The sequence below is a fragment of the Oryza glaberrima genome, chromosome 12, assembly GCF_000147395.1.
Source record: "Oryza glaberrima chromosome 12, OglaRS2, whole genome shotgun sequence".
NCBI lineage: Eukaryota > Viridiplantae > Streptophyta > Magnoliopsida > Poales > Poaceae > Oryza > Oryza glaberrima.
In genome coordinates, this window is record NC_068337.1 from 24,778,495 (window position 1) to 24,802,403 (window position 23,909).

Consider the following 23,909-nt stretch of genomic DNA (forward strand, 5'->3'; position numbering starts at 1 on the left):
TGGTTTTGATACTTCTAAAACCTCTAGACTTAATACCATGATTTTGGCTGCTTTGATTTGGACTCTTTGGTCTGCTCGCAATGATATAATTTTTAGAAACAAACTAATCTCCTCACCCCTGATTATCTCTTTCCGCTTGATTAGTTTTCTTTTACAGTGGAAGATTCTATTAAAGCCGGAGAAGGCCCATGACCTGGAAATGAAGACAAGCTATGCAAGGAGTACTGGTGTCCTTACGAAGAGCTGGGATTGGATAATTCTGTTCCCATCTGTTTAGTTTTCGTCTCTGTTCTGCTAGATAACCTTTATCCTTTACCCTTTCTTAGAGTCATCCTTCTTTGGATGCTTATGTTTTGATGCCTCATGGTAATACCTTTAATTGAAAACTGGCAGCCCCAGTATTATGTAAAACGGTTTGTAAGACTTATGCTTTCTATAAAAAGCTGGGCCATCTGGCCTCCTCTCTAAAAAAACATTGCAACACCCAATTTCTTCTTCTTCTTCTTGGATCTTCTTCTTGTTTGACGACTTGGATATACTAGTTCAATTGATGGTTAGCTTTGGGTTGCATACTGTATGCATATGAATCTTGGATGTGTCCGATGACCTATAATAGGCTGTCAAATTTGTCGCTTGCAAGCAAGCAGATATGCATGTGGACGTTGTGTACAGCTCGCTGTCAATTGAGTTGGTTGTGTTACTGTTGTGCACTTGTGCTCATCTCTTGGGGTTGTACTCGTACAGTACTCATGGGATACAACTAACACGTAGTAGTATCAACTTGGCGTTGAAAACTTGAAATTTCCAACTTGAACTAAAATAACAGAGAGCGAAAGCTGGGAATCTTGAGTGAGTTTGCTCCATTTCAGGGCCTATTTAAAATGAAGGATTGTTGGAGGACTTCTTTTCAATGATCAATTTCCTTATGAATTTCTCCAAAAGACGTCTTTCATTCATAGCAAAACAATAGAATGTTCTCTATTGGATTGTATTCCTATGGTAGAATTTAAAGGGAAAAAACAAAAGATTTGGTAGTCTTAAATTTTTCTGTGGTTCAATTTTCCCGTGATGCAATCAAAAGGTTTCTCTTCTTGTGTTCTTAGTTTCTGTATCATAAAAATATCATGTCACTTTGATTTCTGCATTTTTTTTCTGTTCAGCTGTTTTTCTATCCTACGCTCTAAAGAGGCCTCAATGAGATCGCAACATCTAACAATTGAGAGAGGATTCTCTTACTTACTTCCCTCTAACTTTGAGTCACTGGTATGTGAGATCATTGAGTAGAGGGTTGACATGAAACTTTTATTTTTGAAACCGAGAAGTTAGAGGATCTCAATCCCTATCAATGCCATTTAGTAAGTCCGAAGACCACTTCTTTGGGAGATACTGTTGTGATTTGACAGTATCAACTTCATATTATCCCAGTGGACTATGCAGCATTTTCCCTTTCCCCCTTGTCTATAAAGTTGCAGTTTTTTAGTTGCATGGTTAAATTTTGGAGCTTAAAGTTACACAAATTCAAATCCCCAAGCTTAAAAATCCACTTGATGAGTTTGTGATATACTTAATCTTCTACGTACTACACTACAAAAAAAACTGTGTAAATAATTTGTGCAAAAATGAACATTTTTTCACGAACGTGTAAAAGGATTGCACGTCAATATATTAGAAGAATAGAGTTTTGATACACGACGCACTCAGCCAGACCGGCCTATGCCAAGGAAGGAAGAAAAACAAAGAAAGGAAAGGAAAAAAACTCGAAACGACGGTAACTCTACTCCAAATAGGGGGAGGGGGCAGAGCCACTCTACGCTCCCAACAATTCCCCAAAGGAAGCGACGGCCGCTAACGACCACAGCCGGTCCTCCGAAAGGATGGACTCTACGACTACTGCGACCGAAGAGAACACAGAGTCAAAGACCCTGGAGTTACGTTCCTTCCACAGTTGCCATGAGACTAGGAGGACTAGGGAGTCGAAGTTGGCACGGAGATGATCAGGTAAACATGCCCTAGAAGATGGCCACCAATCCTGCAGCCAGCTGCCACGGAGGGGAGAGAGGACAGCCCAGCCAGGAGACAACAACACCCGTCATCAGACCTGACGAGCGAACACGCAGTCAAGGAGGATGTGGTTCGTCGTCTCAAGCTCTTGAGCGCAAAAGGGGCAGGCCGAGTGGCTATCAATGCCGCGCTTCTGGAGGAGATCAGCCGTCCAACAGCGCTGCTGAAATGCAAACCAGAGGAAGAATTTGCACTTAGCAGGGCCCTTCGCGTGCCAGAGAAAATCGGCACAAGCAAAGGAGTGCTGGTCAAAGAAGAACGCCTGGTACGCCGAATGCGCCAAGTAGCGCTGGTCACTCGTCCAACGCCAGACAAGATGATCCCCGACACCCGGCGTAAGCTGAATGTGGAGTACCGCATCCCAAACAAGGAGAAATTGGGAGATGACCGGGACAGTGAGGACGCCGCGAATGTCAGAAATCCAGGCGTTGTTTGCCAGGCTAGAAGCAACCGTGCGCGAACCACGCAGACGCGGGGGCACAACGAAGAGGAGATCCGGAGCCAAGGAAGCTACCGAGCGGCCGCAGATCAATTGGTCAGACCAGAAAAGAATCGACTCACCATCACCTGGTACGAAGAAGGTGAACGCCTCAAACATGTCAGAGACGGCTCGCTCGGCTGGGGCCTTCAGGCCGTCCTAGTAGGGATGCGCTGAGCGCTGGAGCCAAAGCCAGCGAACACGCAGGGAAAAACCTGCCAACCTAAGGTCATGAATTCCCAACCCACCGAAAGCTCTGGGACGACAGACATTCGTCCAAGAAAACCGGCACTGCCCACCGTGAGCCGAGTCCGTGCCCGTCCACAAGAAGGCGCGGCGCTTCTTGTTAATGGCCTTGATCACTCAGGCTAGAAGGCCGATCGCCATAGACACATGGACCGGAATGGAGGAGAGAACAGACTAGACCAAAACAGAGCGGCCGGCCAGAGTGGTGAGTCGTCCCTTCCAGGAAGGAAGACGACACACAGGACCATTATTCCATAAAGTTTGTAATATGTACAGTATATTCCTTGGTTTCCTCAAACAAATACGAGTACAGTATCCTAGTATATTATTCCTTGGTAGTGCCACTGCCATTGCTGTCCGCTCCGAGCTCCGTTTTTCCGTCCTTGAACTTGGCGTAGATGTCTCCCGCGTAGAACACCCGCGTCCTCCACGCCAGCACCGCCGCCACCGCCGCCGCCGCCACCGTCACCGCCGTCATCACCAAGAACGACTCCCTGTAGCACCTCACGCCGATGCAAGTCAACGCCTTCTTCCCCGCGGCCGCGGCCACCCCATGTCCCTGCCGCGCCGCCTCCCGGTCGTACATCCGGCCGGCGACGCGGACGTTGAGGATGTACGACCCGACGGGGCTCGCCGTGCCGCAGAAGTTGTAGAGCGTCGAGTAGTACTTGAGGCCGAACAGCTCCGACACGCTTGCCAGGATCAGCGGCTGCGCGGCGCCGAAGCAGAACCCCACCACCACCGACGCCGCGTACAGCGACCCCGGCACGCCGAACGCGATCAGGAGGTGCCCCGGAGCGGTGAGCAGGAGCACCACGGCGAGGATGAGCGGCCGCGGCAGCCGGTGCCGCGCCAGGAGCGCCTCCGACGCGAACCCGGCGGCGACGCGCCCCAGGTAGTTCCAGATGCTGATGAGCGACACGAAGGTGGCGACGCTGCGCTGCGGGTACCCCAGCGACTCGCCGATCTGCCCCATGTTGTCGATCGCCGTCAGCGTCCCGCCCACGCCGAACACCGTCGCCGTGAACAGCAGCACCATGTCCACGCTCACCAGGGCTTGCAGGATCGTGTAGTCCTCGCCGCGCGGCGGCGGCCTCAGCGCCTGGAGGATCCTCGCCGTCGCTGTCGTCGGTCTCTGGGATTCAGGCGAAGGCTGTGCCGCCGGCTTCGCGGGCGCGGTCACCACGGACAGCGCCCGCGGGACGTCGTCGGCTTCCTCTTCTTCAGGCGACTTATTCTTGAACAGAGCAGCCTCCTCGCGCACTACAATGGTGAAGGGGAGGAGGAGCATGGCGAACACGACGGCGGCGCTGACGCCGTACTCGGCGCGGGTGAAGCGGAGCCTCTTCTGGAGGATGATGGCGACCATGAGGTAGGCGGCGAGCGCGAGCGACACGTAGAGGAAGCCACAGAACGCGCGGTATTCGCGGCGCGCCGCGGCTGGCGAGCGCGGCGCGCGTATGATCCGGATGGTGCCGAGGAACGCCAGGGAGACGGCGGCCGGCAGCCAGCCGACGAGAAGGATGAGCGGCTTGGTGTTGCCGCCGCCGTAGAAGGCGAGGTAGAGCTGCGTGAAGATGGCGCCGCTGAGGCCGACGAATCCTTTGAGCAAGCCGAGTATGACGCCGCGGCTCTCCGGGAAGTTCTTGACGCAGGTGACGAGCGCGCCGGTGTTGGCGAAGGCCTGCGAGTTGGCGCCGACGGCGATGTAGAGGCAGACGAGCCAGAGCGGGGTCTTGGCCCCGACACGGCCGGTGACGGAGAGGTAGAGCATGAGGTATCCCCCGAGATTCATGGCGGCGCCGATGGCGAGGATGAACCATGGCGACGTGACCTCGGCGATGAGGCCGGCGTGGATGCCGACGTTGGCGCCGACGTCCTTGAAGAAGCCGACGGTGTTGAGCTGCTCCTGAGTGTAGCCGAGGGTGGACTTGATGTCCTTGGAGTAGATGGCGAAGATGTACGTCGCCCCCGCCGCCGACATGATGAGGAAGGAGCCGTACGCCATGAACCACCGGCCTCGCAGCACATGCGCCGCGAAGGCCGCCGCCGCCGCCATGGGCATGGCCGGTTGGAGGCTGGACTGGAGCGCTAGCTGGTACAGTAAATGTTTGTACACGACGACAAGGGGAGTACGTAGATAGGAATATACTACTCCTAGACACGTCGTGTGATTGCCTCCCGGATCCGGATGATATAACCTAGTTCTCAAAAAAAAAATGTTGCACTACTTTGTTAAAAAAGTTAAGACAGTTTTGAAGAAGGTAGAAAGTCTCTTCAACAACACAAATTTTGACAATTTAACCCTCTACAAAAACTAATTTTACAAATGAATCGTGGCCAAAACTTATTTCAAAAACGAACCTTTTTTGGCGCTGAACTTAAACACCTTAGCACCGAATAACACGGCGATGAATGCACATTGGCACGCCGACTCAGCCTCCCATCCGCGGTAGCACAGCATTCAGCACCAGTTGACGTGGCGCTGAGATGGATACAGGACCGGTGGCCAATCTCTAGGGCCTGTTTACCTGAGCATCTCCATGTCGGCTTCAACTCCCTAGTTCTCCTGGCCACTTGGCAGCTGTGGAAGGAATAGAACTCCAGGGTTTTCAACTCCGCGCTTCCTTCAGTCTCAGTGGTTCTGGAGTCCATCTGCTCGGAGGGCCATATGTGGTCTTTAACTGGCATTGTTGCTTTTAAATATTTCTTGGGAGTGTAGTGTGGCACCGCCTCTTCCTGCTGATCGGAGTTACGTATAGCTGCTGTAGTATTTTTTCTTCCTAGCTACAGCTTTTATTTTGTATTTTCTTCCTTCCCCTGGCATAAGCCAGTCTGACTGATTGCGTTGTGTAAAAAAATACCTTTTTTCCTTCTAATATATTGACGTGCAATCATTTTACGTGTTCACGAAAAAAATAACAATATCTCTATTAATATTATCTTCCCAATTAATTATAGTCCTCCATCATTTCATTTTTTTCACCTACTTTGCTTTTCATCCAATTATAATATTTTTCTATTTAATTTCACCTATTTTTTAAAGTAACCATGTCTAACCATAAAAATCTTTTACGTTTTAGAACAGATGCAGTAACTTTGATCCAAGAGTGGGAAGCGTACAAGAGGTACCGTAGCAGTACAATTTTAGTTTCTTCTCTCTCCCGTTTAGATTGCCTTTGAGGTGAGGCTAAAAAATGCAGTTAATTAAGTTAATTAGTTCAAAAGTTTGGGTAGGCAGCCACATCTGAGTATAGGATATCAGTTGGAAAGTAGTCCAATGAAAGTGAACACTTACAGCATGCGCGTGGGAGATGTGGTGGATAAAAAGGATGTGATTAACAGTAAAAGTATACAAGAAGTAGGATCGAGTAGCTTATTTTTTAACAACAAAATGCATGCTGCGAGGGCCAAAACAGAGCAAGATGTCAGTAACCCAGTGCAATCTAGGAGTAGCTAATTCTAATGTACTAGGCAATGCATGAAATGTAGTTAAACGAGCTGACGAGTAGTATTTGATTGATTTATATTTAATTGTCTCAGTGATTTGGCCGGTAGCTTAATTTTCTGTTATTCTAGGACTAGGAACAGTATATGAGACTGAATTATTATTATTAAGTTGAAAGGGAAAAAGTGAGCTGATTAGTTTGGTCTTGATGCACGTGCTGCTACAGGAGGAAGAGAAAAAAAAAAGCTTACAAAAGGTTGGGATTTGGCTCCATGCGCCATGATTCCAGGCAGCAGTGTAGTGTGATGTCGAACGCGCGTGAAAGTAGAGTAGTAATAAACTTTTTTTTTCACGATACGACGTTTCTATCTTTTATTGCCATGCATTCTACCTGTGCTTGTGAGAAAAAATGTTATATCGCGTGTGTGGCTGGATCAATAGCGATCAAGACGGATGAAAAACGACCGAGAATTGACGGAAGTGTTAAAAATTGAAATAGATAACTACTACAGTGAACCGGTATTTTTCGGTGCTATAAAAAAAACGTGAACTTTTAATGTTATATAACCAATTTTACCAAAACCATATGAGCCGAATAGAAAGTTTGTGTAAACAATACTGAGCATTTCTCGCAAAAGAAATTACTGATAGTTGGATAAAAGGGTATATAGATAATAAAAATCATAAATAGGCTGAACATGTATCTCTAGAGGTTTCTGCTGTCTACTGGACAGATGATATAAAGAGAGAGGAGACGAAGATAATGAAAAAAAAAAGAGAGGTTTATAGTAATTTCTCTCATATATGTATAAGTATAACTTAGCTAAATTTATAATTGATTGATACTGTGCTAATGTTAAAACTTTCTTAAAAGCTGAGATAAACTAATAGATCAGATACAGAACTTATTAAACGGGATTAAAAGTCACGCAAAACATAACTACGTGGCTAGTAATAAATGGAAGTCATTGTCGCTATCTATTGAGCTAAATCGCTTCAAGACGAAATGACACTGGTGGAGAAATCGTTTTTAGCCCCGGTTCGTAACCTCATTAAGTATCAACGGTAATTGGGCAGTAGGCTTTAAAGGCTAGCAGCCTTGGCACACTTAATATTTAGCTGAACAATTTTAGTACAAGTATTTTACCAAAGGCCAACTAAGATATCAGTGAATATCGCTAGCTCACTGCCAGTGACTATCTGCTTGTAAGTGTTTCGTCATGCGAGGAACATATATATAAGGACAAACAAAACAAAACAAAACTGCATAAGATCCAGAGGGGTCGGCGTTTTAATCGCAGAACCTATCGATGCTGCTCATGTAAGCCTTATCCTCAGTATTTTCTCTTCATTTGTCCAGGTTAATCATTGTTTGACCTTTCTGCACCATCCATCACATTTGTCCAGGTCCAGCCCATAAAAAAGATAAGCCAATCACAAGCTACTCTTATTTTGCTTGCAATAATTTTCCATTAATACATGGCCATTGATACGGTCTTTTACCCAGACAATATCCAAATGCATGTTAGTATTAAGATAGAAGGGAAAAAAAGGTAAAGAAAATAATACTAGTTCACTCAAGGTTCATTGCTCCGGTCATAATTGCATAAACTAGTAATGGTTCATTCAAGGCGATTGAAAGCAAGGAACATGAGAAAAAATAAAGAGAATATATAGTAGAAAATGTGCCGTTAAAAAACAAGAAACAAATGGTCGTCGTTTTAATCTCCGAACCCCTCAACCTTGCTTCTGCAAGCGTTATCGCAGCTATTTTCTCTTCAGTTCCACTTAATCGTGCTTAATTGTTGTATGTCATTTCGCATCATAAGGCCATCAATGACAAAACCAATAACACAAGATCAGAAGTAGGGATACAACTCATACATCCCTGGTGACTAAACCCTAAGGAGAATGCATGCATGAGCCGACTAAATAATTCCGAGGCCCAACTTCACATGCAGTCCAAGAATTGTTCTAAAAGTGTTTGGTATGTGCTTTAATCGGATGATTAATCAGGTCTGATCATCGATTAATCGGATGATCAGATATCTAATTGAATGAATGTCTGATTCAGGGGACCGAGTAGGACGATAAATATGCATGATCAGATGACATTGCCGTCTACTGGTCGAGTTGTATGTTTTATCTTTTTGAAAGGAATAGTTGTATGTTTTTATCAAAAAGAAATGCTAACTGAGTAGTAAGTAGGCTCAAAGCATAGGCACACTGAATTAGCTGAATGGTTTTACCAAAGGCCAACAAATTAAGATTTCAGTGAATATTGCTAGTTGTCTGTCAGCTGGTTAGCGCTTGCCAGTTGCCAATGAAGTGTTTCGACACGCGACGAACATGAGGAAAAAAAAAAGAGAGTAACACACAGTGTTAAAAAGAAAAGAATATCCAGATTCCAGAGGGGTTGGGAGTTTTAATCTCCGAACCCCCTCGATCATGCATCTGTAAACGTTATCCTCCGGTATTTTCTTTTAAGTTGTCCAGATTAATTGCTGTACGTTTGACCTTTCTGCATCATCCATCTATCCATCACAAATGATGTCCATCGGTCCAGCTCATCCATCAAGACAAGTCAGATAACACTACTAATCTCAGAAGCTATGACTCTCAATTTGACTGCCAACAGTAATGGTTGATATATACGGTCATAATCGAAACTAGTGTAATAGTTCATTTATTCAAGGTGATCTAATTAAACAAAAAGGAACAAACACTAGAAAGAAAACGATAGTAGCAGTAGAATAAGAATGCACCATTAAAAAGGAGAAACAGAGGGGTCGGTGTAGTAGTTTTAGCCTACGTAATCCTACTTCGTTGGTTCAAGCTGATCGAAGCAAATAAATTAACTTAAATTATTAAGGTCCATCCATGCAGTAGCATACAGCGTCGCATGATTATTATTATTACGTGTGGCTGCAAAACGGATATAAATAAACAAGCAATCAAACTAATTTAATCAATCGATGGATTGCATTGCTATCATGGATATGATGCATCAGGCTGGCAGGCGATCCATCCATCAGAGAATTCTGGTGGTGGTGGCAACGCCGACGGCGGCGGAGGCGGCGGAGTCCCGGCGGCAGTCGTTGAGCATGTCGAGGTAGGGCTGGCATCTGCTGACGTGGATCCCTTGCTGGGCGACGCATTCCTGGAACGCCTTCTTGTGGGCGCCGCACGCATCCAACATTGGATGAGCCGCAGCGGCGGCCGCCGGCGCCGGAGAAGACGAAGTGGACGTGGCGTCGACGACGTTGACGGTGCGAGGGCCGAAGACGGCGTCCATCCCCCTCTGCACCATCCCGTAACCCGTGCCCCATCCCCACCCTGCATTTTCACTTCATGATTATGCCGTCCAGTTTGAGAGCGGCTCGATTATTTACTTATTAACATGAAAAATTAATATTATGGAAAATAAATTTCGCAATTAAGTGGTAGGTGTACGACCAATACAATAGGTACAAAAGTATTTTGATAAATCATGCATATTTCTCAGAAGCACGAAGCAAATAATCCAGTGACAAAAATCTGATTAAAAAAACTAAGGTCAAATATCTATACTCCATTTAGTATAGTATTTTTTTTTATTTATCACCTACTCAATCATATTTTCCATTAACTACCTAATAATGTACTTTAATGTTATAAAATAATCTCTGCACATGTACGATTCTATCACATTTCATCAGTATTGTACAATATGAATGAAATTATTCTAAAAAAAATTACTATTACTTTGTTTAATCGGTAGCAAATTAAAGCACGGTATTTGGCTAGTAGATTAATTTGCATCTATGCATGGAGAGCAAGTGTATATATAGCAGTATATAGCATTGTGGAGCTAGCTAGAAATTTAGGGTCTGTTTCACTTTCATGTCATTTTCAACTTTACTAAATTTTGATAAAGTTATTAAAAAAATGGCTACATTTAGTTTGCTGCCAAATTTTGAGAACTATATAAGAAATTATGCCAAAATTTTGACAAATTACTAAAATTTTGGCAACTATGCTAAAATGCCAAAATTTGATAATGTTTTTTTGCAACAAAGTGAATAGAGCCTTAGTAAGCAAATTGAATAACTAACTGACCATCAAAGAAAGCAGATCCGATGGATCCTATGACGGAGTCATTGCTGCCGGAGGAAGTATTCTTGGTGGCCGGAGCTGTGCCTGTGCTCTTCGCCGCCGGCGTGGTCGCCGGAGCAGCACGGGGTACTGCTTTCGTGCCCGTGCTGCTGCCGCGGAAGCTTGACCTCCCTCCTCCTCCTGCACGTACGCACCAATTAATTAATTCAATTTAGTTACTGGCTAGCTTAATTATACTAATAATTTAATTCACAAAAGTTAAGCTGTTGCTACTACTTATTAGCGATATATTGACCCAGTGATCGGTCGGCCGGATCTACCAAATAATGCACGACTGATCGATCGAAGAACAAAATTAAGGTCGATCGAAGAATCTAACCTCCACCGCGGCCGCCGCGACCCATGGATGGCGTTTGTCGGATCTCGGCGACGAACAATCAACTACGATCGTCGGAGAATCTATTAGTAATTTGTTTACAGTGCGCGGGCAGAGCATAGGGCTGCGAGTATATATATAGAGAGAGAGATATGGAGATAACGAATTAATTAACGACGAAGATACAGTATATTATATGATTGGTTTCTTTCTTTTCGGTGAAGGAAGGGCTGAATTTCATCTTCGTATCTCCATTGAGAAACGAACTCCGCTGATCTCGCGGTTGCAGTAAATGTACACCTATCTATACTAGTAGTACCAGGCAGTTGAAACACAACGTACATAGTGGGCCGGGCCTTGGTCGGCTGCAGGCCCACCAAAGCTAGCGCACGTACGTCCAGCCCATGACGAACCAGTCCAACACAAACACATCACAACTCAGTTTAACTCTAACCCTATTAGGCTTAGATCACGCCGGCGACCAACTATCGACGCCTCCGGCACGACAGCAAGGGCAACTGCAAGAGTGCTTTACCAAGGTCAGGTCAGTTCATGGTTGGCCTGATTCCTTATAGCTCTTTTAATCGTGCTTTAGCGAAAAAAAAATCAACTTTATTAACATACAAATCTAAACAAATGCTTATACAGACTCATCCTACAATCGCTTCTAAAAGTTGTTCTTTTATTGAACGAGAAGTTGGTTGTAGTATCAATTCTGTCCCTTGATTTTTTTATGTGGAATTAATACTCATCATGCCTGTATGAATTGTTTTCGTATCTAAAGTTCTAAACCCTCCACCTAAAGAAAAGGTATTCTAGAAAGGGATGTGATCCCTCCTAATACAATGAACCGACGATGGAATCCACTAAGAAGTGAAGAATAACACACCCTAGCTAGTGACAATTAGTATGTGGTCCGTCCAATCATTCTTTCACGCATGTCTCATGCCTCGCTTCACAATTCAGATTGTGGATCCCAAAATCTGAGCTACAGTTACTCTGCCTGCTTACTGTACTACCCTTTTCCCAGTTACCAGGCTGTCAACACAGCAAAGGCCATCGACATGTGGACCACTCCAACAATTTTAACTCGTGGGAGTAAAATGGAGTATGCATGCCCTCTCTCTCTCTCTCTCTCTCTCTGTGCAATATTATTACTGTACATGTACCCCATGTCCCCATCTCTCGTCTCTACCATAACTAGCCTCAAGGGTGTGTGCTACCATGGACTTGTCTCAGGCAAAGACTCTTTTGTACCGTACAAGCTTACCATTTCTATAAAAGTAATTTTACGATCCTTGAGAAGGTATCAAAATTTTAATGTAAAATTTGGTATCTCATAGTACCTAGATATCAATAGGTATTAAATTTAGAATAGAAAAAATGATATCTCCTCAAAAATCGTAAAATTGTTTTTTCTCTAATAGAAATGGAGAGCGTTGTCCCTCCATTCCTTTGATAAAAAAAGAAAAAAAAAATTCATGCCATTACAGTGTTCTCTCACTACTACCATCCACTAGTGATGATCAGTGCAGTGCTGTAGTAGCATGCAGCATCAGCAGCTGATAGATGCATGTAAAAGTATGCATGTGTTGTGTTTTGCTACCATACCAGTGTCTGGAAGCATTTGTCACTTCAGGCCAGCCTTTTGAAAGGCTTTATTAGCGCTTTACTAAACACGGTATGACATGTACTGGGTGGCTCCACCATAATGTCATGGCAAAATGGCAATGACAATGCACATTTTTCTTTTCCTTTTTTTTTTTCTTATTAGCTTCTATCTGAGCGATTTCACATTGCTCTGGTTCTGAAAGATTGGATTTTAACATTGCTCTGATTCTGAAAGATTAGATTTCGCATGCTTGATCTTGATCCTTGAGTACCTAGTTACTTGAAAAGCTACTATACTATTACCATGCTAGTAGCACATTGACAGGGTTCAGATCTCAACCATTAATCTGCATATATTAGGGATTAAAGAAGAAGGATGATACGATGCTCCTCATTATTCTAGTCAGTCTGTTGTGAAAGCTTTCGAAAGGGATGTAGATTTTGATGAGGCCCGCCTGGCTCACTTCTCAAGTGCCATGGAAGAATGGAAGCGTGCAAAACTCCACTAGTTCTTGCCATCCCAGTAGTATATTTTCTTTCATTTCACCTTCTTCAATTCCTGGAGCATTGTGCAAGTTTTGCACCCGTGCTTGCTTGACTGTATATCTTGTTTGTTTGCAGCTGGTAACTAGAGCCACATCTACCAAGAACCAAGATTGGATTGCCATGCAAGCCTGGAATATTTGGAGCTACTCACCCAGCTGTTGTATGTTACTATACTACACAACTGATGATCCTCAAGTTATTTATTAACTAATTTAGTGCTGTCTGTGATTTTCTTGTTCCAAAATAGTGTTGTTAACTTATCACTTTGGCTTGCATCAGTACCTAGCTAGTTGACAGCATTCTTTCTGTGGTTTGGTTTAAGTGGATTTGCAGCAGCCAGACAGATAAATGAGAAAAACAAAAGATGAACAGAAGGTCTCCACTATGTACAGACCACCACAGTGATTTGGTTCTGCCCAAAGAACCAGCTGGGCACAAAAGAAGAAGATGTGAAGCTGCACTTGTCCAGCTACACTCCTACACGGTTCATCATCATGTATCTACAAAATTTGTTGCTTGTCACTGCAATCATGAGTAGTAGCAACCATTATAGGAGGTACTCACTCAGAGTTCCAGGTGCTGCTCGTAGTAGAGCTCACTCATGCAGGGAGACAGGATCTCCTCCTCCAGCATCTTCAGGACAGCGCTCATCGATGGACGCTGGCCTGGGTCTGCATCGGTGCACATCGCAGCAATGTCGAGGATCGCCTCGACTGCTTCCACTTCCACATCACCGCAGTTCTCATCAATGATCTCCTCCAGCCGATGCTCCCCCGTCAGGGTGTTGAGCTGCAGAAGAAAGTTGGCAATTCAGATTACTTTTGTCACTTGTAAGATTCATAGGAGGGAGGGAATATAGAGAGGTTCTTCTTACCCAGCCAACAATGTTCAGTCCCTTCTTGAGGAAGCATGCATCTGTAGGCCTCTTTCCGGTCACCAACTCGAGCAAAAGCACTCCAAAGCTATACACATCAGATTTTTCAGTAGCATGGCCATTTTGCAGGTATTCTGTCCATATAAAGTTAAAAATGACCAATGTCAGTCTGGATGGAAGGTGCTCAACACAGATTTAAACAGGCAGCATTGGTGTTGTGTTAAAAAAGCATGATTTGTCTCGATTTATCTCCAGTAGCTTGACTACAAAGTAGTACAAACTACTACGAATCTGGATTTAGTACTAGGTGGTGTCTAATCGAATATTAGGTTACTATATTTTAGGACGGAGAAAGTGCTTAACAGTCATAAGCTTCTACTGTTAGTCTGTACTCTGTACAATACAAAAGGGGGAGCAGTAATTATGCAGGACAGCATGATCTTTTGTTTTGATTGAAAGCATCACAGTGTGGAATAGAGAATAAGTACCTGGTGCTAGGTATCCAAAAGTACCCGCGACAACAGTGGTAACGTGGGCATCATTATCTACAAGCAGCCTTGCAAGGCCAAAATCTGATACGCGGGGTTCCAAGCTTCTGTCCAGAAGGATGTTACTGGCTTTGATGTCCCTGTGCACAATCACGGGTGAGCAATCGTGGTGCAAATACGCCAGCCCTCGAGCAGAGCCCAGGGCAATCTTCATACGTGCATTCCAGTTCAATGGTTGATCATCCTGAGCATCTCCTGAAATCAGGGACAAGGCGTTTTTGAGCATCAGGTAATGTAAGAAGTTTTTGCACAATTGAAGCAGTTGTAACCATGATGATGAAACAATATGCAGCAAGATGCAAGAAAGACAATAGGCTTACCATGAAGGTAGCAATCCAAACTGCCCAGCTCCAAGAAATCATATATGAGTAGTTTGGCTGTAGGAAGACGGCAGTATCCTCGCAGATTGACAAGGTTAATGTGCCTAATGCTGCCCAGAATCTCAAGCTCCTTCTCGAAGGTCCTATCGCGCCCTTCACGGTTGAGATCAATCCTCTTGACAGCAAATGCCGTGCCATCATCCATCACCATCTTGTACACGGTACCAAAACCGCCACAACCGACCACATCCTCTTCATCAAGCAGCTCCAACCTTCTGATGATCTCACCTGATGAGTACGGAAGGTTCCACTGGTATGTCACGAGCTTCGCACCTAAGTCAGAACACCACAGATAGCAATTAGTTTCCATTAAGTGAGGGCCTGGACAGGCCGGAACGAGTGATAGCAGCTGTGTCGACTTTATTACCATCTGGGATAGTTTGCTTGTCCATTTTAACATAGCTTCCACCAATGCTCTTCTTCCTGGACAGAAGACATATCCAGAGGAAGCCTAGTACCGCGATCAATGCAAGAGCCATGGTTGACATTGAGCCAATCACAATGCCATTCAGGAAGTGCGATGTTTTGTTGTTGTTGATTGGTGAAACGCCTGTTTGCGACAGAGAGATGACACCATCAGTTAGTCACACACACATTGCACCAAATTTGGTGAGAAGAGCTTCAACACTGAGAAGATGGCTTAGAAATGGAAGACTTGCCAGCTGAGGAGAGGGGATCAGAATGCGGCAACACGGCAGGAAACCCGAGGGTTCCACGGCAAGCCTTCTGGATGGGCAGTCCACAAAGCTCCAAATTCCCAACGAACCTGCAAATGCCATTGAATTGTCATGTGAAGAAATGCACCATGGCATTGAATACAGGTTGTGCTCAAGAAGTAGCAGAAATGCACAAATTTGTTCATGTTTGCTACAGTTATGCTCCCACATCATAAAGAGCAATGACACATCAAAGAAAGTAGAAAGGAAGATGGGCCCAAATCTAAAAGCTTACGAGCTGCTTTTGAAGGTTCCAAGGACACCAACATTTGGGATTTCTCCAGAAAAGAAATTGGTGGACAGATTCCTGCAATACAAATAAGCATATGTTCTTTCAGAGATTTGCAACAGCATTTACTCGTCTGGTTTTAGCAATGCCGACAAGATGGCATAAGGAAATTTATACAGCAAGAAACTTACAGGAAACGAAGGTGAGTAAGGCTTCCAATGGACGCCGGTATTGTGCCCCTCAACAGGTTGCTGGACAAGTCCCTGCAGATGGCACGCATTAGACCAAGAATAAGCAGTGAATCAGATCAGGGTATTTTGCTAAGAACCTACAAGATTGTGAGGTGAATGAGCTCGCCAATCTCTGAAGGGATGCCTCCTTGTAGGTAGTTGGCTCTCAAGTAACTGCACACACACACAGAGTAAATTAAACCTCCGCATTTCAGCTCTACAAAGTCATTAGCAGACAGATGGAGATGGAACCAAACAAGTACTAGATCGTAGCAGCATACATACATCGCTCTGAGCTCGGTGCAGTTCTTGATCTCAGAAGGGATTGGGCCATGCAAGCTGTTCTGGTGCAATGCTCTGAACAAAAGGGGTTAGAAATTAAAGAAAGACCAATGCGGATAGTGTAAATGAAGATGGTGTTGAAATGGGAAGTGTTGCACAAAAGTGGTGAAGAAGAAAAAATGTTACATTCTCTGCAGCTTGTCGAGCTTCCCAATGCTAGGTGAAATGACGCCCCCAAGCTGCATGTAAGGAAGATTTCTGGTAGAAAAGGAAAACATGAAAGAAGAGATTATTCAGGGGGCGAGGAATCCAATGAGCACATGGGTAGCCGAGCCATGAAACATTTTGCTTGAGACTTGAGAGAGAGATGCAAAAGGGAAAAGAAAAATGAAAGATAAGGCTAATTAATCTGGGTGCAAAATGGAGAAATGCAAGGAAGGAAAGATAGAGATAAATTGGAGACGGACATGGATTGGACCCTGAGGTCGGGGAAGGAGCAGGAGATGCCCTCCCAGCCGCAGGGGTTAGGGTCGTTGGGCTTCCAGGTCGTCAGCCGCTGGCTGCTGCCATTGAAGGAGAGCTTGAGCTCCAGCAATGCCTGCCCTGCAAGGAGCAGAAAAAACACAACTACCCCGGTGAGACAGCCAGATTGGAGGAAGCATTCTCTCATCCATCCATCCATCCATCCATGGATGCGTAGTGCAGCGCAGAGAGAGAGAGGGTACCGTCCGGGGTGAGGGCCATGGAGGTGGAGCAGAGCAGTGAGGCAGCCATGGCGGTGACGAGGGCGGCGCACAGGCCCACCACCTGCCCCGGAGTCCCATGGCGGCCGCCGCTCGTCGGCTCCATCTTCTTCATCTTGTTGCTTGTGCTGTCCATGGTGGCCTTGGCTTGGTCTCTCTCTCTCTCTCTAGAGTGTAGTGGGAGTGAGAGTGAGAGTGAGGGAGGCTTTTGCTGGTTGGATTTTGAAAGGTAGCGAGCGAGCCGAGGACTAGTCTGAGCTGCTGTCATCTGACATGTGGGACTCCAGCCTGACTCCCGGGCCCACATGTCGGCGAGTAAGGATGTGTGGTGGTAGCCGTAGCAATTTTCTACTCCAAAAGCCGCCAAACACGACACTGGTCGCACGCGCAAGCTACACTGAATTTTGCTTTCCTTTCTTTTTCTTTCTTCAGCACTCCTCCTGTATGTACAGTACAGACAAATTGTACCGCCTGTATATACATACAAATACACGTATGTAGGTATGTAAAGACAGACTTAAATACGTAGATACAGATACTACAAGCCAGGTAGGTACGTAACGTTGGAGATGTAAATATGTGAGCTACGGTACGTAAGCTTGTTGGTTGTGCGATGGTATACGATGAGGATCAGGAGGAAAGGCCGGACTGTCAAAAAATACAGACAGCTAGCTGACTGCAAATACTGCTGCATTGCCATTGAAGATAATTACTACTGTAGGTACTGCTACATGAGCATCACTAGCATAGTAACCTGCCTGTACTAACAAGATGAGCACCATGTAACTTAACTTTGGTGTGTGCAAGATCGAGGGAACAGCAAGACAGAGACAACAAAATACAAAATGACAAAAATAATGTTAGCAACTGGAGTAGCCGTTGATAATGGAATGACGATGGCCCACCACCACCAACACAATCCCGTTGAGTTGCTACTTCAATACTACTAGTACGTGTAAACTTGAAACAGTAGCTGAAGAACAAACAATAACTTGTTGATCATTTGATGAATGTTTCAAAACCACAGACACGCCCATACCAACTCCAATTCGATTCGATCCACATACACCCTTTTTAAAATAAAATAAGTTCAAACAAGATCGATCTGTCCTGAAACTCATCTGAGCCCAACGTTAAATTTTGCAACAACAAGACAAACGCAGGTGCAGTGAGAGCCGTACTAGATGCACCACGCATCGTCAGGAGTATTAAATTCTTCGTTACTGCTAGTAGAATCCAATGTTTTGTTGGATTAATCATCACAAGGGGTATACAGTACGTATTACCATTAGCTACTACTCCTCGTTACCGTCCTAGCTTGGGCCGTTGCATGCAGTGCAGCAGTGGTGACCTCCTGCGGTCATCTTACTCATCTACAGTATCAAATAAGATTTTCTTTCAGTTTCTGTTAGCACATTTTTCTAACTGCTAATGTGAAAACTTTTTATATAGAAGTTGCTCTAAAATACCAAATAAATTTATTTATCTTCATTAGTTTCAAACACCTTAGTGTGTCGTGTACTCGTTACGTCGTGCCGGCGATCGACATCATCCAATTCTCCCTCTCTCTGGTGAAGAGAGGCATTGCCTTGCAGTTTGGTAGTTACTTTTTAATACTTCCTCCGTTTCTAAATATTTGACTTCGTTGATTTTTTTAAACATGTTTTACTGTTTGTCTTATTCAAAAAATTTAAGTAATTATTTTTTTTCCTATCATTTGATTCATTGTTAAATATACATTTTGTTGAGTTGTGATCCAAATTCATTTGCACTTAATAAAGGCCAGCTTCTGCCGTAGCGGAGCGAAGGCTGAAGCTGGCCCATTGGGCTGTGCGCCTGGGGACGCCCGGGGGTGCGGGGGCGGAGCCCCCGCGGTACGGATCATCATCCCTTTTTAGGGTTCCACTATATATATACCTCTTGTAAGCCGCCGTGCGGCGATGTAACCTCACCTCAGATATAGTGAAGATATTTTGCTGGCTGGCGCCCGTGGTTTTTTTCTCTCCTATTTTGGGAGGGTTTTCCACGTTAAATCTCGTGTCTTTTGTGATTGATCTATTGTTCTTTATCGTTTGTTCGCCTATCGTTTCCTAACACATTTTATGTATACGTATAGTTTTATATATTTCACAAAAGTTTTTGAATAAGACGAATGGTCAAACATACATAAAAAAATCAACAGTGTCGAATATTTAGAAATAGAGACGAATATTTAGAAATAGAGAGAGCAATATGTTTCACACGGCTCGAAGACAATTTTATCGAGGGTTGGTGCGCGCGAGATCTGGTCGACTGAACGGTTAAGCTTAAATTTCGGTGAGTCTACTTGCAGCTTTGAATTCAATTTTCAGAACTTGGGCTTTAACTTTGAGACCTTGCTATAAAGGTTTGTGGATGACAAAAACTAAATGTCGTTTATCTAAGTAGCATTTTGTCAATCAGGGTGAAGGTTTAGCAATTATCTGTCTTTAGGCTAGTGTTTCAGTTAGTTCTCTCGTTTTTCATTAAATTGGGCTTTGCAATTAAAAGTTATGTTGACTGCAAAGGTTGTAGCTTATTTGAAGCAAAGATTGGAACGGAAATTCTCATTATCTTAGAGTTACAGCTCTCCCAAACGTGTTGTTTTGCTCCTGTCAGTGTTGCCGACATGAGTCCCTTCGTTACGGGGCGATTTTGGGCTTTCGGTGGGCTCGTTTCAGCCCTAAGAAGAAATGATATGGGCCGGCCCATACATTCATAATACAGATTTACAATTACATTCATTCATCCCTAATGTAATAAATGTAGTCAGCGTACGTGTGTAGTAGCTGTCAGTGTCGTCAGACCGCCATGGCCGGCGGCGCGTCGGCGTTGTGCTTGGAGCTGGTCTGAAGAAGCTCAACGCCGCCGTGGTCGGCGATGTTCTTGGACCTGTACCAGAGCGCGCAGACCACGAAGTAAGCCAGGTTGGCGGCCGACATGGCGCCCACCACAAGGTAGAAGAGGTCGACGCGGCCCTTATCGATGTCCTGCGCCAGCCACCCCGTCGCCCGCTCCACCGCCGTCACCATCGCCCCGCTCGCGTAGCTCGCCACCGCCAGCGCCAGCGGCGACAGCGCCCCCGCCACGCTCCTCATGCTCTCCGGCGACTCCTTGTAGCACAGCTCGTTCAGCCCGATCGCCGCGAACGCCTCCGACAGCCCCGCCATCGCCTGCTGCGGCACCATCCACGCCCACGACGACGACGACCCTCCTCCCGCCCCGCGCCGCCTCTGCTCCACCGCCACCGCCACCGCCATCGTCGCCACCGACAGCGCCAGCCCGATCCCGATGCGCTGCAGCTGGCTGATCCCCTCCTCACGCCCCGTCACCCGCCGCAGCGCCGGCACCACCGCGCGGTCGTACACCGGCAGCCACGCCGTGAGCGCCACCATGTTGAACACCACCATCGACCCCGCCGGCACCTCGAACCCCGACCTCCCCACCCGCCGGTCCGACTGCATCACCTGGAACACCGTGTACGTGCCCAGCTGCGTCAGCATCACGTAGTACACGATCGACGACGACCACACCGGGATCATCCGCGCAAGCACCTTCACCTCCTCCACCTGCTGCACCGTGCACAGCCGCCACGGGTTCGCCGCCGCCGCGCTCATGCCGTCCACCACCGCGTCCTCCGCCGTCACCACCGCGGCCTTGTCCAGCCACCGGAACTGGTCCGTGTGCTTGATCTTGGCCACCAGCTTGCTCCGGTGCGGCGGGTCGAACAGGTCGTCGGCAGGAGACGCCGGGGCAGGGAGGCGCCTCTTGCGGGCGGCGGCGACGAGCACCTGGGCGAAGCTGGTGAAGGGGCTGCCCTCGGGGCGGACGCGGACGTAGAGGCGGGTGCCCATGAAGAAGAGCGCGCAGGAGAGGGCCATGAGCGCGGTGGGCACGGCGAGGCCGATGGCCCAGTTGATGTTGCTCTGGAGGTAGATGATGAGCGTGGCGGACACCATCATGGCGATGGTGAAGGTGAAGTAGTACCAGTTGAAGAAGCTGGCGATGCCGCGGCGGCCCGCGGCGGTGGCCGGGTCGAACTGGTCGGCGCCGAAGGCGAGGTTGCAGGGGCGGATTCCGCCGGCGCCGACGACGAGGAAGGCGAAGGAGGCGAGGAGCGCGGCGAGCTGGCGGTGCGTGGGGCCCTGGCACGACGTGGACGAGGAGGAGGCACAAGGTGGGGGGTGGAGAGATGGGATGGCGGCGGTGAGGGTGAGCACAAGCATGCCGAGGAAGGAGGCGATGGAGGCGGCGGCGAGGGTGGCGTAGCGGCCGAGGTAGGCGTCGCAGAGGAAGGCGCCGAGGAGAGGGGCGAGGTTGGAGGTACCGGAGAAGACGTTGAGGAGGGTGGCGGCGGCGGCACTGGGGATGTGGAAGACGGTGGTGAGGTACACCAGCAGGTTCGCCGTCGTGCCGATCGTCCCCAGCCTTTCGCATGTCTCGTTCCCTGATCCATCGTCTCGTGTCAAACTCCATCCCCTTTTTTTTAGAGAAAAGTAAGAATTACCCCCTAACTATTGGATGAGTACGAATAACACCCCTAAACTTGAAATCCATACATCGCTCACCTCAAACTTTCAAAACCAAACCCCCCCCCCCCCCGAACAATGTTGCGAGCGATTTGGAGTTCGAAATTACACGTGGCACAGTCCACTCAGCAATATTTTTCTAAAAAAATAGCATGCCAACTTGACAGAATCCACACCCCTCTTTCTCTTCCCCCTCTCCTTCATAAACGCGTGGCCGGCCCACCGCCGCCGCGCTCTTCAGCATGAGAGGGAGAAGAGAGAGAAATAGAGGTGGGGATTCTGACAAGTGGACCCGCTATTTTTTTTAGAAAAAAATTACTAACTGGACTGCCACGTGTGCTATACGAACTCTAAACTGCTCGCAATAGTGCTAGGGGGTTTCTTGTCTGGTGTTGAAAGTTCGGGGTGAGCGATGTCTGATTTTCGAATTTAGTGGTGTTATTCATATTCATCCAATAGTTCAGGGGTAATTCGCACTTTTTCTCTTTTTTTTAATTTACAAATTATTATTTGCAAAATGGTTTTATAAGATCTACTAGACATGGCATCATCTTAAAGGCCCCATTTGATATAGATTAGTGAGTGGATTAATTAATTATCGCACATTATTTACTTATTATTTGGATGGATGAAATATTTTAATAAATAAACTTAACAAAATACTCCTCCGTTTAGTAATAAGTGGTCTAAATAATGCAGTAGAAAAAAGTTTATAGAAAAATTGAAGTGTGCAGCGAATAATTTATTTCATAATCCGGTAAATAATTTTAAAAGAATAGGGAGTTGTCAGTAATTCTTTTATATATGTTTGACTAGAAAAAATGTCCGTGCAATACAACAGGTAAATATTTTTTTTAATTTTATTATTGCTATACGTTTTAGTTAGGATAAAATTTACTTTAGGAATTCTCTTTGATATTTTTTCAGAAAATCATGAGTTGCAATTATTAGTCCGTATTTCATCTCAAGTTAGCATGCAAGTTTTTTTAAAAGATTTGTTATACGACTCCTTTTATGCTTCCAAAAGGAAACAAGCTTAAAAGCCGACTCAAATACGGATGGCATACCAAAATACCACAAAAAACATCTTCAATTAAAGAAAACAGACTTAAAATACAACTCAAACACGGATATGTATTTCCAAAAACGAAAAAAACTTAAAAACCAACTTAAATATGGATGACATAATAGTAGAGAAATACTCCTCTATGCAAATGATAATTGTTTTCCAAGGTCTTAAAAACTGCACCGTGCAGATGATAATTTTTTGGGGGTGCTTTGGAACGCATATGAACCCTTTCCCTACTTCTACTGGAATTGAAACGGTTTCAATGGGGGGAAAGAAAAGAAAAATCAGTTTGAAACCAGTAGGTGGTTGCAAAAGCAAAACGAAAAAGAGAGAGGTGCTGAGATTGGTACTACCACGCTGGGCTGGGCTGAGAAGAGGACACTTCCCTAGCGTAGTGCAGTTGGGTAACTTTAATGCAATTGATTGTTGGTGGTGCCATCAGGCATGTGCAGCTGCAGTGCACAGTGCTTCTATCTTGTCTATCTTCTTTCTTGCTTTCTTCTTCTTCTTTTCTTCTTCTTTCTACCTCCATGGCTCCTCTCCATCTGCCTGCTTCATCGGTTGCCTTTGGACTAACTTGCTTCCTTTGATTGTATAACTTCACCACATTTACCATCTAACTTCTCTACTAAGCTTTTATTTTTTCATTGACGTTTAATTGGGAAAAAAGAGATGGAAAAAAAAGAGGAAGTGTGTACTTTGGTGTATGGATGAAGCAATAATGCAAATCCAGCGAGCTGAAGCATATATGCGCACAAATTGCGTATGAATTGATAGCTGAGATTTGGAGCCAGCAACTAACTAAAAGGAAGAGATCTAGCTAGTGATGTAGGAGACTATGCACTTCACTAAACTACAGGAGGTCATCATCTGCTATAGCTAGCTGCAGCCATGTTGGATGTCCATTTCCATCTTACTTTTTTTTGTGTTCAAAATAAAAACATACAGTACATGTATGCTCAAAGAAGAGAAGAGCAGGATCCAAACCGGAGAGAGTTAAAGGAGAAGAACAGAGCTGAGGGTGAGGAGCTAATTAAGAGCTAGGGAGGCCGGGAGGATATATATATATATATATAACCATGGAGGAGCTAGAAGACACAGTAGTACATACCTATGACGTACGGCATGACCTTCCATCCATGGTACCGGACGGCTTGCTCGCCATGGCCGGAGATGTGCTGCTGCTTCTCCGGCGCCAGCTTAGTTTGCTCCTGCGACGGCGCCGGCGGCATACCTTGTGCTTCCATCATATGGATCTCTGGCCGCCCGCCCGCCCGCCCGCCGGGCGCTAGCTTAGCTAGATTTGTCCGTGTGAATAATTTATGTAAGATTAGGCCTAGGAAAGAAAGAAAGAAAGAAAGGATGGATGAAGAAGAAGAGGTCTCCGGCCGGCCGGGCGCCGGCTCATCCCTGCCTCCACCTGCCATTTA

The 23,909-nt window shown here is 45.8% G+C and overlaps 3 protein-coding genes across 5 annotated transcripts; all 3 read right to left on the reverse strand.

Annotated features, from left to right (window-relative positions):
- Positions 1–2,960: 2,960 nt before the first annotated feature.
- LOC127757551 (uncharacterized) lies at positions 2,961–5,665 on the reverse strand. Its single transcript, XM_052283089.1, has one exon. It carries the CDS (start codon positions 4,848–4,850, stop codon positions 3,111–3,113), a length of 1,740 nt encoding a protein of 579 aa, XP_052139049.1. The 5' UTR covers positions 4,851–5,665; the 3' UTR covers positions 2,961–3,110.
- Positions 5,666–9,035: 3,370 nt separating this feature from the next.
- Positions 9,036–10,983, reverse strand: LOC127758056 (uncharacterized). Its single transcript, XM_052283677.1, has 3 exons — positions 10,708–10,983; positions 10,332–10,508; positions 9,036–9,569 (listed from the first exon to the last, which is right to left on the reverse strand). The coding sequence occupies exons 1-3, from the start codon at positions 10,730–10,732 to the stop codon at positions 9,265–9,267; spliced, it is 507 nt and encodes a 168-aa protein (XP_052139637.1). The 5' UTR covers positions 10,733–10,983; the 3' UTR covers positions 9,036–9,264.
- Positions 10,984–13,210: 2,227 nt separating this feature from the next.
- Positions 13,211–23,909, reverse strand: LOC127756659 (protein NRT1/ PTR FAMILY 2.11). Of its 3 annotated transcripts, XM_052282017.1 has the most exons (14): positions 23,591–23,889; positions 16,846–17,334; positions 16,588–16,723; positions 16,307–16,378; positions 16,124–16,195; positions 15,941–16,012; positions 15,800–15,871; positions 15,615–15,686; positions 15,323–15,429; positions 15,031–15,213; positions 14,604–14,936; positions 14,224–14,478; positions 13,736–13,869; positions 13,211–13,650 (listed from the first exon to the last, which is right to left on the reverse strand). In XM_052282017.1, exons 1-14 carry the CDS (start codon positions 23,727–23,729, stop codon positions 13,426–13,428), a joined length of 2,361 nt encoding a protein of 786 aa, XP_052137977.1. In that variant the 5' UTR covers positions 23,730–23,889; the 3' UTR covers positions 13,211–13,425. The 3 variants fall into 3 exon arrangements, with proteins under 3 accessions (XP_052137977.1, XP_052137979.1, XP_052137978.1); XM_052282019.1 differs by lacking the exons at positions 13,211–13,650; positions 13,736–13,869; positions 14,224–14,478; ... (8 more) ...; positions 16,588–16,723; positions 16,846–17,334 and adding an exon at positions 19,566–21,360 and having other exon boundaries at positions 23,591–23,909; XM_052282018.1 differs by lacking the exons at positions 13,211–13,650; positions 13,736–13,869; positions 14,224–14,478; ... (8 more) ...; positions 16,588–16,723; positions 16,846–17,334 and adding an exon at positions 19,566–21,328 and having other exon boundaries at positions 23,591–23,908.

Excerpts from the sequence above, each read along its gene's own strand:
- LOC127757551 (XM_052283089.1), bottom strand. The coding sequence starts at position 4,850 with ATGCCCATGGCGGCGGCGGCGGCCTTCGCGGCGCATGTGCTGCGAGGC.
- LOC127758056 (XM_052283677.1), bottom strand. The coding sequence starts at position 10,732 with ATGGGTCGCGGCGGCCGCGGTGGAG. Across the intron at positions 10,509-10,707 it reads TCGCGGCGGCCGCGGTGGAG|GAGGAGGAGGGAGGTCAAGC; the intron begins GTTAGATTCTTC and ends GCGTACGTGCAG. Across the intron at positions 9,570-10,331 it reads CGGATCTGCTTTCTTTGATG|GGTGGGGATGGGGCACGGGT; the intron begins GTCAGTTAGTTA and ends GTGAAAATGCAG.
- LOC127756659 (XM_052282017.1), bottom strand. The coding sequence starts at position 23,729 with ATGATGGAAGCACAAGGTATGCCGCCGGCGCCGTCGCAGGAGCAAACT. Across the intron at positions 16,196-16,306 it reads CTCGACAAGCTGCAGAGAAT|AGCATTGCACCAGAACAGCT; the intron begins GTAACATTTTTT and ends CCTTTTGTTCAG. Across the intron at positions 13,651-13,735 it reads GACTGAACATTGTTGGCTGG|CTCAACACCCTGACGGGGGA; the intron begins GTAAGAAGAACC and ends TTTCTTCTGCAG.